A 13,908-nucleotide genomic window follows, 5' to 3' on the forward strand; every position below is an offset into this window, starting at 1 on the left:
GCGGTGCCGACTCCCGTTTTTTTTATGTATTTCTTCAATTAAATTTCCAAAAGATAGAACTGCAACATTTGGCGCCATTACCGTAATATTATGAACAATTGGGCTAATATGCATTTATTTATGCATAATAATATGACAGCTTAAAGTAAATGCAAATAAATAAATAAATACATGCTAATCACAACAACACGCCCTCAAATAGGGCGCAATAACCTCAAATGACATTCAAGCTTTTTTGAGACGCATAATAGAACACCTCAAATATATATGATAATCAGGCTTTCTTGAAGCATATAATGAAACGCCCCGAAGCTAAATAAAAATCAAGATTCCTTTAGGCACATAAAAAAATGCCCAAAGCTAAATAAAAATCAAGATTCCTTCAGGCACATAAAAAAAGGCCTGTAGCTAAATAAAGATCAAAGCTAGCTTGAGGTGCAAAATGAAACGCTCCAAATCTAAATGAAAATAAAGATTCCTTCAGGCGCATAAGAGAACGCACCAAATCTAAATAATGATCAAGGTTTCTGTGAGGCACAAAATGAAGCGCCCCAAAGCTAAGTGAAATCAAGTTTCACCGAAATGAGGAATAAATATGAGAAACTCATGACACCCTCCACCATTTTTTGCACTATCACTCTCACTCTCAATCTAAAGGGGAGTTACATGCCCATTCAAATAATAAAATCTCAATTTTAGAAATTTGTTTAAGGTTGAGTATTTATGTGAAATTAATTAAATTGAAAATTAAACCTAAAGTAAAAACTGTTAGAGAAGTTGCTCTTTTTTCAAGGAGAAATGAACCCTCCACCATCACCAACTTTACCAAGCACTTTTTTCCCCAACTCTGAATTGAAACCGCATTTTGGCTATTACTTTACAACAAAACGCGACTTCAAACTAAAATTTATCCGCTATGTATCTATATTGTAATATCATTATTATAAATTCCAACATTTGACTTCAAGGGCAATTATGGTATTCAACCACCAATTCAAGAATCAACGAGGGAGGGGGGTTGGTATTGTTTAATACTCATTGCATAATTCAAGTGTGCAAATTAAATTTATCCTCAAAACATTATTTCAATTAATACATTTCATATTTAATTATGAATAGATAATTATTATTTTACTATTACAATATCAAATTCTAATAGAAAAAGTCAACATTGTATTAAATAACACTTTCACGGACGAATAGGCATATTTAATTCTAACAACAACTTAATTCGTATTTTTTATACTATATGTTGACGTCGAAATATTTTGGGATAAATAATCAGTTAAAGTTCAAATAAATTGACGAATAATTGTATTTCAAAATAAAAGTACATACTAAATCTGAATTTTTCATATTTTCAAGAGAATAAATTCATGAGCCCATACTGAATCTGGGTCATATGTGTCCTTATGTATAAATTCAGAATATACATGTATATTCTCAGGTTTACTGATATTCTATGGATCCATAGAATTTGACTCATTAATTAGAATTGATTAAAAATCATTTCCAATTTTCAATCAAGTGTTCTAATTCTAATTCTGACACTATAAACTTCAATCCTTAATACCAAAAAATTATGTCAGTTTTATCGCATTGTTGGAATTGTAGTGTTAGAGCTTGTAGTCGTCTTTTGAGAAAAACGTTTTTCTTTTCTTTCTTTTGCTCCTTAGCGTTTCTTTTAGTATAGCAGTTTAGTTTTGTCTTTCTCTCTCATTTTTCACTCTCTATTTAAAGAGATGTGCTGAGACTCTGTTCGATATATTTTTTTTTATTTCAATAATGAATCCTTCTTCCTGCTACAAATTGCTGATTCTTCTTTGTTTACACTTTGACTGATTTCTTGTTCTTGAATGGCTTTGCCTGTTTTTCAACATGGCATCAGAGCCACGGATTAGTGGCTTCATCTTCTACACTTTATTTGTGTAAATTCCGTCTTTTTCCCTTTCATTCGGACATTACTTACCAGCGATTTTCTTTAACCTGTTTCTTGATTCTTCTTGTTGAATCTTGAAAAACGAAGCATGTCTGGAAAAAATAGCCATGGAAGTGAACCTTCCCGTGAAGACAAGAAGATAATCGTGTGGCCAGAAAAACTCAAACTTCATGGAGGCGAACACCAGGCATGAGTCTGGTTTCTGCGCCACTAGATGGAAACAATTTCTTGACGTGGAGCAGGGCAATCAAATTGGCTTTGGGGGCGAAACAAAAGATTGGATTCGTTGATGGTTCGTACACTAAACCTCAAGAAAACAAGGAAGAAATGGATCAATGGAAAACAGTAGACTGTATGGTTGCATCTTGGCTCTTAAATTCAATAAGTAAAGAAATCTCTGAAGCCTTCATGTATACATCTTCTGCTCAAGATCTCTGGGAACAACTTGAAGCAAGATTTGGAGATAGTAATGGGCCCATGTTGTACGATATTCAAAGGAGGATTTCATCTCTTTCACAAGGAGACATGACAATTTCGGCCTACTTCACTAAACTAAAAAAACTGTGGGATGAACTCGCTCACTTGGACCCGCTGCCAAACTGTTCGTGTGATGCCAGCAAGTTGTTGGCAAGCCAAGAATCGTCAAGACAACTTATACAATTTTTTATGGGACTCGAAGATACTTATGACCATATTAGAAGTCAGATTTTACTCATGGAACCTCTACCAACTATTGGCAAAGCATATTCAATGCTGTTACGTATTGAAAAACAAAGACAAGTTCACATTGCTGCACCTGAAGATGGAGCCATGAATGCAAGAATTTCTGAAGGAAGAAGGCAGTTTGCAAATCAGAACAGAGAAAAGGGAAAGGGAGGACTTGACAAGAAGTCACAATATTGTGATTATTGCAAGAGGAGTGGACACACTAGGAGTTCGTGCTTCAAATGGACAGGCTTTCCTGAATGGTATAAGACCCTTCTTGATCAAAAGAAAATTGAAAAAGGGTCTTCCAACAGGGTATTCAATGCAAGTGCAGAAGAGAGATTGCAGAAGTATGACTCTAATCTTGAAATTTCAGACTTAATCAAAATGGAGGTCAAACGAAACGAGCTAGAGCAGAGATACATGCCAGAACCTGCTGCCAATATGATAGAATACCAAGATTTCACAGGTAATACACTTGCTTTATTCAATACCACTGCATCTTCTATTAACCAATGGATAATAGATAGTGGCGCATCCACTCATATGTGCTGTGAATTGAGACTATTATCTGATCCAAAGGCCCTTAACTCACCTATACATGTTAAATTGCCTGATGGGACTGTGAAGAAAGTAAACTGGACAGGTAAAATACAATTAACTAAAGAAATCATCCTTAATGAGGTGCTTTATGTACCTACTTTCAAACATAACTTGTTGTCTGTGAGTAAGGCATGCTATGATAACTCTCTTAGGATAACCTTTACCAATAATAAATGTCTTTTGCAGGACCATGTGACCATGAAGATTTTGGCTGTAGGTAACTTAGTTGGAAGACTATACATGCTAAATAGAGGGACCTGCAGCCACATTACAGAACTTAATGAGACAAAACAGATACATGATTTACATTGTATGAAGGCTCTTGCATCTGATGTGGATCTATGGCATAAGAGATTAGGACATACCAGTGTTGATGTCCTGAAGCATACTGTTCTCTTCAAAAATTCAAATGTTACATTGAACATATGTGATGTATGCCCATTGGCAAAACAACATAGATTACCATTTCATTCTAGTTACTCTAATACTCTAAAAACTTTTGAATATGTTACACGTAGATGTATGGGGACCTTATAGAGAATATTCTATATCAAATTCTCAGTTCATGCTTACCATTGTTGATGATTTTAGTAGAGCCACCTGGATATTTTTGATGACTTACAAGGATCAAGTTGTTTCTAAGCTAAAAATGTTTTGTTCTTTAATCCAAACTCAGTTTAATAAACGGATTAAAAGAATTAGAACGGACAATGGTACAGAATTCACTAATCAGGCTTGCCAAGAATTATTTCATCAATTGGGAATCATTCATGAAAAAACTTGTGTATATACACCACAAAAAAATGGAGTGGTGGAAAGAAAACATCAACATTTACTCCAAATTGCTAGAGCCTTGCTTTTCCAAGCAAAGATGCCTTTAAAGTTTTGGACAGAGGCACTTCTTACTGCAGCCTATTTAATAAACAGACTACTTACTATTACATTGAAATGGAAAACACCCTTTGAACTTTTGTACAACAAACCTGCCACATATGCTCATCTAAAAACTTTTGGTTGTTTGTGCTATGCCTCTAACAATCTTCCCAATAAAACCAAGTTTGATTCCAGGAGTTATAAATGTGTGTTCTTAGGCTATGCATACAGACAGAAGGGATACAAAGTCTACAACCTAGAAACGCATACAGACAGAAGGGATACAAAGTCTACAACCTAGAAACTGAGACTATTCTTATTAGTAGAGATGTTAGCTTTTATGAAAATGTATTTCCTTTTGAATCCATGAAATGCACTGATATGTCATGTCCTCTACCCATTGTCGCTATACAAGATGATATTTTCAAAGAAAATGACATTGAAACTGATGTCACTACTGAAACCAAAACTTCTACATTACAAGAGCCACAGGTAAGAAAATCCACCCGGATTACATCAAAGCCTTCTTGGCTTAATGATTTTGTGTGCACTTCATCCATTACTGAATCTGAACCTATTCACATTAACTCTGTAGCACCTAGAGATAGGTGTTCTTTGGATTGTTCGTCTGCCTTACAGGAACCAAAAACATATAAGGAAGCTCAACACATCATGGAATGGAGGGAAGCCATGAAGGCAGAGATCAATGCACTTGAAGCTAATGGTACTTGGGATTTGGTTAAGGCTACTGAAGGGCAAAGAACTATAGGGTGTAGGTGGATTTACAAAACAAAGGTAAGACCTGATGGGACTGAGAGAGACACAAAGCTAGGCTTGTTGCTAAGGGATATAGTCAAGTGAAAGGAGAGGATTATACCGATTGTTTTGCACCTGTGGTAAAACCTGTAACCATGAGGATATTCTTAGCTACTGCAGTGACAAAAGGGTGGCCTATACATCATTTGGATGTTAATAACGCTTTCCTGCATGGCTCTCTGAAAGAAAACATATACATGGATCCTCCCGAAGGATTAGTGGTTGAACCTGGTTTTGTGTGCAAATTGAAGAAGTCTCTCTATGGTTTGAAACAGGCGTCAAGGGAATGGAACACCAAATTCACAGAAAGAATGAAAGCTTATGGCTTTAGACAATCTAAATATGATTATTGCTTATTCAAGAAACCTTTGAAGCACGGTTACATTGTGTTATTAGTATATGTTGATGATATACTATTAACTGCACCTACTGATACAGATTTGATGAATGTCAAGAAGTACTTGGACGATATGTTCACTATCAAAGATTTAGGAACGGCCAAATATTTCCTTGGCATTGAGTTTACTAACTCCTCACAAGGTTTATTAGCTACACAGCACAAATATGTTACTGACATTGTAAAAGATATGGGTTTAATGCAGTCAAAGATCAAGAACACACCTCTCCCCGTTGGTGTTAAACTTAGCTCACAGGACAGTGATCCATTGCCTGACCCATCTGGATATCGTAGGCTGGTTGGGAGATTATTGTATTTGAATCTTACTAGGCCAGACCTATCATATAGTGTGCAGCAACTAAGCCAATATTTGCAGACACCTTGCCAAATTCACTGAGAAGCAGCTGTACATTTGGTGAAATACTTAAGGGGTTGTGCAGACACAGGTTTGTTCTTTCCACTTCAGAATAAATTAAATCTAATAGCCTTTTCTGATGCAGATTGGGGAGGGTGCCTACAAACCAGAAAATCGCTGACTGGTTTTTGTGTGTTTTTGGGAGAAACTCCAATTTCGTGGAAAACGAAGAAACAAGTGACTGTTTCCAGATCCACAACCGAAGCTGAATATCGCAGCCTTGCGTCTACTGTTTGTGAGCTAGTTTGGATCACTTCCCTGTTACGAGAGTTCGAGATTGAAGTAGGACTGCCAATTCCTTTATTTTGCGATAACAAAGCAGCTATACATATTACAGCCAATCCTGTCTTCCACGAAACAACGAAACATCTCGATATAGATTGCCACATTGTGAGGGAGAAATTCAAACAAGGACTGGTATTGCCCACACATGTTAAAGCAACTGATCAAGTTGCTGACATATTCACTAAGTCTTTGCCTGCGCCAGCTTTTCAAGTCATGAAGTCCAAACTGAAGCTAATGTCTTTGCCATCACCTCCAGTTTGAGGGGGGGATGTTGGAATTGTAGTGTTAGAGCTTGTAGTCGTCTTTTGAGAAAAACGTTTTTCTTTTCTTTCTTTTGCTCCTTAGCGTTTCTTTTAGTACAGCAGTTTAGTTTTGTCTTTCTCTCTCATTTTTCACTCTCTATTTAAAGAGATGTGCTGAGACTCTGTTCGATATATTTTTTTTGATTTCAATAATGAATCCTTCTTCCTGCTACAAATTGCTGATTCTTCTTTGTTTACACTTTGACTGATTTCTTGTTCTTGAATGGCTTTGCCTGTTTTTTAACACGCATGCTAGAACTATTCAACTACATCATGCAATTGCTAGAAAAAAAATAACCTAACCTTGAAACATAAAATCTGCAACACGAGAGCGCGAAAGTAATTACGAAATTAGAAACAGAGTAACAAATAAAATTAGACAAAGAAAGAAAATTACTCACAGCGTCACGAAAATCGGTATCTAGCTGCTGAATGACGAGAACGAAGCTTCTAGAAACTTTATGAAGCATAGAGTAACAAAATGCCCAGTGCGGCTCCGTTGGGATCTGCTTCTCCGCCCTTCTAGCCACCAGCTTCAGCTTCAGCTTCACCATCGGATAGAAATCATCTGTGAAAAAGTGGTAAATAGCATAAAAGCAACTCCATCATGAGCCAAACATATTAAGGCAGGCAAGTATTCAGTACATGAAGAAAACATACAACAATCTCTTTCAAGCAATTTATCAAACAAGTAGCAAACACTCAAATATTTTCTCTAATTTCAAGTTGCCACTCAATCATCAACTTATATGAATACATACAGAAATCTATTTCAACATTAAGCTAATCAAGAAGGTAAAAAATAAGGGAAAATAAAAAATAAATAGGAGATTGAAAGCGATAACTAAGTAAAAGAAAAACTAACATTTTTGTTCGAATTGTTCTTTCCTCCACCGGCCACCCACAAATAGCTGCGCAATAGACCGGCGAGTTGTTGACGGCAGCACAGCGAGAAAGGAAGAACAACTTCTACGTGACTACAGGGGTAACTTGCAATTGAAATTGTGGATTTTGAGGTTTAATTTTATTTTTACTGACAATAATAATTTTTAAAAAATAATATCTATAAAAAAACCAAAAAGAATACAAAATTTATTTTTAATTTTTCTTTTTATAAAAAATATGAAATAAAGATGGAAATAACGACAGAATCAAAGACGGAAATAAAAAAAAAAAAATTTTGAATCCATCTTATTCCGTCTTAGATTTTGAGAATCTAAGACGGAAATATTCCATCTTAATTTTTTTGTTTATTATCAAGTCAAAGACGGTATCAAAGACGAAATACTTTTATATTTTTAATTTTTTCCCAAAAATTCCTATTCGTGAAAAATTCAGTCAATATAAAGATTTATTTTATAATTTTAAGACGGAAACGTTTTTCATCGTTAAATCCGTCTTTGAAAGGTTAAATTTTTTCACGGATATGTTTCCGTCTTTGATTTCCGTCTCTGATAGCCTGCTCTCTTGTAGTGACATAAAGTTATTTCTTTTATTTTGTATTGGCTAAGTTGGGCCAGATGCATATTCAAATGCCGCCCATTAGGAAATTAACTCATGTTGAAACCCATAATGTACAAGTCCAAGGAAATGAGTTCAAGCTGTCTAAACCTCTACTCACGCCTATGAAAAGGGATGTTCACCTCTCACAAGTCATGCCACACATACACACACACACACGTAGCAAATCCAAAGCAAGTGCAAGTCCAAATGCTTTCTGCCACGACGAAACTCTACAACCACAAGGCCTTGATACAATATTTCAAGGTAGCATGCGATAGCCTTCTAAAAATATGAGAGAGATTACATCACATCCCCGATTCAAGACATTCTTAAAGAAGAATCAGGGGGCTACTTGAATTCAGAGATTGTAAATCACAAAATAATAAATCTGATTTGATCCATATTATTTCTTGTCTTGTAATCAATTTAGACTCGAAATGTGTGTGAATAGTATAAAAATAATATCAACTAATACAATAAAAGAAAAACTTAGAATGTTAACATTATGAATATGAAGTTTAATAGTGTCAAGTAATTATGAAGAGTTTATGTAAACTTTAAATGTGCAAATTTGAAGAATAATAGAAAATGATAAATTTTAATTCAAATTATTATAATGAACATAATATTGATCAAAATAAAGTTTATTCATTAAAAAAAATCAAAGCAGTTATAAATAAAAAGTGTTTTTTCCCCCTTTCTTTCACAATTTTGAAAATAAGGGAAAACTTACAAAGATTTAAAAACAACTTTTATTAAATAAAATACCAAAATAAATACTTTTTTAGGATCGTTTAAACTCTTTCTGTCTCCACACTTTTATTTTTGTTCTTTTATAGATAACTCTTTTCTCTTTCTAATACAGTTTTTTCATCACCTACACACATATTTAAGTGTGCAATACACCCTAGTTCTATTTTATTATTTAACTATTTTGTAAATCTAAAAACCGTTAATCTCATTCAATATATTTGACGGTCTAGATCTCATTAGTGATAAATTACGGCTTTGATTTCTTCGGTATTCCGCAGCAGTGGGCTGTCTCTCTCTATATGTGTCTCTCTCTATATGTGTGTATATATAACATATATTATTATACTTATTCTAGATAGTAAATTTTTATTTTACATTTATTTATTATTATGTATAAAATGTTTGTGTACATATAGAGGATATAATAAAAAAACATCTAATCTGGCCATCCATTTCAATATATTATATTTAGAAAGTTGATTTAGGCGCCAAAATGATTTATGCAACTTGCAAAAAAGATTACATCAAATGGTGGAACTTAGGTCTCAGCAATAGGATTTTATTTAATTTAAAAATTTGCTATTTTATTATCCGATAATTGTGAATTTATTTAAAAATTTAAATTTATGGTTCGCATGTTGTGTTTTGGAAATTTTATATATATACTATGACTCAAGAAAAATCTTTCTTTATTTAATTTCTCCACATTCTAATGCAGATATTATAAATATCTTATACCTAGTCATGAGTTAATTATATACATTCGTACATAATATAAATTATATATCCGTACACAGTACAAATATATTTCCGTACTGAAGGTCCCGTACATAACAAAAATGCATATTAATTATCTATGATTGTATGGACAATTAATTATCTATATACTTTTAATAATTACTACATTTATTTATTTCTATATGCGACTAAATTGTAGCCGCGTTTGGTTACAAAAAATAATCGATAACTACTTTTTACTTTAAGTTGAATTTTATTTAATTACTAATATTCGAATAATGACACATAAAATTTTGTACTTTCTATTGAACTAGCAAGAGTATCACAGTTAATTTAGAATTCACAGCATAATAGCAGAAATAGAAAATAGAAAATACCGTCTACATACTTAAAATTTAATTTCAATTATGTGTCATTAATAATCTCAATATTAGACCTTACTAAAAATCTCTTAAATTGCCTACACATTTGCAGGTATTATGGAAAAGTCATTTTATGATATATATGATTTACTCTACTTACTATTTATTGGGTAAATTAATTATATATGGTTACTGAGTAGCTTTGGTCAGTAAAATTATATGGTAGACCCTTTTTTTATATAAAAATAATTTTTTTGCGATTTAGTTAAATTATGTTATTCAAATTATTGCAACATTACAAATGTGTTGACTTTGGACATAATTTCATGTGTCATAAATATATTTATATTTCCTATAAATCGTGCATATTTGTTGTTGTTGATTTTTCTTTTTATTTTTAGGCTTTAAATATTTTGTAAATTAGCAATTTCACTCTAGTCATCTATTCAAGGATCTGTAAGAAATTATATTTAAGAAATATTTGCCTACCTTTGGTGTTTGATAATAAACAGTAATGACAGTGCTACGTCTATATGATGTATTAACGTGACATCATCCTGACGCTTTGTTATGAAAATATCTTATATAAGTGAGTGTAGATATCATTAAATAAAATTGTGAGAATTGTCTGTATTACATTCGCTCCTTTTAAATTTACACAAAAACACTCACACACAATACAAACGCATATATAATTTATTACACATCAGTTGCTTATTCACCCTCTTGTTGTTGTCTCTTGCATTCTCTACTCTCTCTCTCTCTCTCTCTCTCTCGCACACACACACACATCCTCCAAAGAACTCTCTCTCTCTCTCTCCCTCTCTCTCTCTCCGAATTACACACATCCTCCAAAAAACTCTTTCTGCAAAGGAGAAAAGATGGAGCACGGATCAAACGAAAAAAGCAATGTAGATCTTCTCAATGATTCAACTAAATTCAACTTTCAATTTTATGTTATAGCGTTGTATAAGCTCTAACCAATGTTAATTTTTCACCTTGTAGACAATACTTGAGAGAGATAACTTCTAAGGATGTTGGAGAGTTAATGGTGTGCTCTTTCCCGAGCCGTTGAATTTTAATTTTTCGGAACCCCCACCACCATCACAGGTGCCTCCAAGAGTCCAACAGGTACAGTAGATCTTTCTTTGTTTCTTTTTTATTTCTTCAAAAAAAATATATACATGTGTGTGATCTTCACTCTTCTTCATTTGTTTAGATCTTTTATTTTAAATATAAATTTTATAAGAAGTACCTGACTTAAAACTAAAATTGCTCAATCTTGAAAGTGGAAAGACAATTCTTTTGGCTTTCCCTTTGAATTTGAAATAAAGCTTTCTGACAAAAAAAAGTTCAAAATTGGCTTACCTAATTTTTTTTATATGAGATTCTATTTGTGAAAAAAAATCTTTTTTCTCAATCGTAATACTTTTTGTATTTCTCACTCTCTCTTGGTGTGTGTGTGTGTGTGTGTGTGTGGGGTGGGGGGTGGGGGGAGGGATGTCACACTGTTCAATTTGTGGGAAAGATTCTTTCTTCTCCATCTTAAAACTCTCTCTTTCTCTTCTTGTCTTTTTTTTTTTCTTTAATATACTGATAAATATTAATGCATTCTGGATGGGAATTACATGCCAATCCAAACAACAACGTGTTAAATCTAGAATTGTTAAAAGTTGAGTGTTATTGTGATAAGTTGTTACAAATTCAATCAAATTAATAAATTTGATGACGTAAATTACTACAATACCTTTTGTTTTAAGATCAGATTTATTTAAGTATTATATTTATTTACTGCTTGTTTTAAATTACTTCTTGATATAAGAATTCAACAAGCCGAAAAAGATACTGTACAGTAAATACATACACTGAAGTAGAACTTAATTAGAGGGAATCTATTGCCAATCAAACCAAATTAAGGGATGAACACTTTGTACATGCATATAGTTGTTATGTCGTCAACTGATACTTGAATATGCTGATTCTATTAATCGTAACCATCTATGATTTTGTAAGTTACGAAATATATATATATATATATATATATATAACCTCTAGCAAACTACCCATAAAGGGAAAAAAAGGCACATGAATTACAAATCATTCTCACCCTTTTATTTTATGTTTATGGTTTACTTATCAACTAATAATTAAAATTCAATCTTGCAGGAGCAAGTATGTTCAAGTAATGCAGGATCTTCACAAAGGAAAAAACGGGATCTAACTGCATCCATGATAGTGGAATCCAGAGCAATTTCGCTCCGACTTTTAAGATGCGAGGAACAGTCCGAATATATTTTGGAGATGTTAGAGGTTGGTTTAATTTTTCCTTTAAGGATTCACACTTTATTTATATCCATTATAAGAAAATCTTGAAAGAGGCAATTCTAATATAACAAATGACCATACACTTAATATTGCATATTTAATTTGAATGTGGATAAGTATACGATTCCATCTTCTAATATTTTTGCTACACCAAAAAGAAACTACATAAGACAAATTAATCTTCTAATATTTTTGCTACACCAAAAAGAAACTACATAAGACCAAATTTGAGATGTATGAAATAGCAAAAATTAATATGACTCTCTTATTTATATTCTTCTTTTCTTGTATCAAAGAATGCAACAGGGAAGGCATCATATTATGTTTTACTACCATATAAGAGTTTGAACAGAAAAAAATGGAAGCCAAAGATCCAGCTTGGGCAGAGGGTGGTGTTCCCAATACTAGAGGAAGTCTATCCCAAGATGGAAAGTAAGTATCCTTTGTCAATGACGGAATGACTGGAGGGGAGATGGACTATTGAGGTTAGAAAACGCACGGGAACCACCAAAACTAAAAAGGTATATTAGTTAATATAACGACATGCATCTTTTAGTTAAGTAGATATAAAAAGAACATTAATTAATGTACCGCACATGTTTCTTAGTTAAGTTGATGTAGATTAATTAATATAACTGCACCCATCTCTTAACTAAGTCTCTGTTAGGTAAACATATACATAAGATACGCTAGTTAATACAACAACGTGTCTCTTAGTTAAATAGATACAGAAGATACAGTAGTTAATTTAACAATACATGTCTCTCAACTACGTGTATTTTAGTTTAAGTAGATATAGAATAGACGTTAGTTAATATAATTATAGTAGTCTTAGTTTAGCAGATAAAAAAAGAATGTAAGTTAATTTAAGTACACGTGTCTTTTGGTCAAGTAGACACAGATATATTGAAATCAACATGACACTATTTCATAGACATGTATATAGTTATAAACAATATGGAAGTACTTCTATATTATAAGAGTAACCAACCGTTTGCTTTCATCATGTAACAAGCTATATATTTATGATCTTCTTTTAGCCAAGCTGCAACGTATAATCCATCATTCATTATATGAATGTTTAGAGAGAAATTTTATTTATTTTCAAAAAGTAGTTCGTGAAGTTGTAAAAGTATTTAAACGATGTCAAGTTAGATGTCCTAGATATTGTGTTCTTAAAATATTATCTATTTGATTTAAATGTATATATTTTTTCTTAAAGAGTTCTAATTATTTGTGTCCCAAGAAATACAATTTACTTGCACTAATTTCCTAACCAATTTTTTTTCTTCTTAGTTTTATTTCCATGAGAAGGTCAACAAAACCATCCGTTCTATGAACGACGTTGCAACGTTCGTCATGTACCGCGTGATTTACTAGGCTCTGGTGAGCACTTACTCTCATGCATCTTCAAACTTCTAAAATTTCATTTAAAAATCGTAATATACATCCTTACTATCACTAAAATTTTGAGCAGATTGGAGAAGGCGGGTGAATACACTGATCGTGAACATAACATGCAGCCTTCTTCCATCTTGCAATTCTATGTTGTAAACACAATGACTGTCATGTTGATCTCGAAACAAGAGAGTTATGGAATGCCTGATTCAATCTCCATTGGAAGTGGTCTCTGATTGTTTTAGAATTATGTTGATGCTCAACTGCCCTTTCTCTAATGGGTGGTTTGTGGTTTTTGATGTTGCTGATTCTCTTTTTCATGAAATGATAATCTCATTTTCCTTTGAAAAAAAAAGATACGATATTACTCATCAGTTGAGTAATATTGATCATAATATTGATCAAAATAAAGTTTATATATTCTTTAAAAAAATCAAAGCAATTGTAAGTAAAAAGATTTTTTTTTTCCTTTCTTTCAGAAGTTTGAAAACATG

At 32.8% G+C, this 13,908-nt stretch overlaps 1 protein-coding gene and 1 long non-coding RNA gene across 2 annotated transcripts; one reads left to right on the forward strand and one right to left on the reverse strand.

The window, feature by feature from the left end:
* Positions 1 to 2,128: 2,128 nt before the first annotated feature.
* LOC105179438 lies at positions 2,129 to 3,026 on the forward strand. The gene is made up of 2 exons (XM_011103055.1): positions 2,129 to 2,959; positions 3,021 to 3,026. The coding sequence occupies exons 1-2, from the start codon at positions 2,129 to 2,131 to the stop codon at positions 3,024 to 3,026; spliced, it is 837 nt and encodes a 278-aa protein (XP_011101357.1).
* A 35-nt stretch (positions 3,027 to 3,061) lies between these two features.
* Positions 3,062 to 7,334, reverse strand: LOC110011337. Its single transcript, XR_002286342.1, has 3 exons — positions 7,201 to 7,334; positions 6,737 to 6,903; positions 3,062 to 3,504 (listed from the first exon to the last, which is right to left on the reverse strand). It is a non-coding gene; the product is annotated as an uncharacterized LOC110011337 (long non-coding RNA).
* Between the last annotated feature and the right edge of the window lie 6,574 nt (positions 7,335 to 13,908).

Source organism: Sesamum indicum, unplaced genomic scaffold (assembly GCF_000512975.1).
Source record: "Sesamum indicum cultivar Zhongzhi No. 13 unplaced genomic scaffold, S_indicum_v1.0 scaffold00157, whole genome shotgun sequence".
In the NCBI taxonomy this organism is placed as follows: domain Eukaryota; kingdom Viridiplantae; phylum Streptophyta; class Magnoliopsida; order Lamiales; family Pedaliaceae; genus Sesamum; species Sesamum indicum.

Coding starts and splice junctions, on each gene's coding strand:
- LOC105179438 (XM_011103055.1), top strand. CDS start 2,129: ATGAGTCTGGTTTCTGCGCCACTAGATGGAAACAATTTCTTGACGTGG.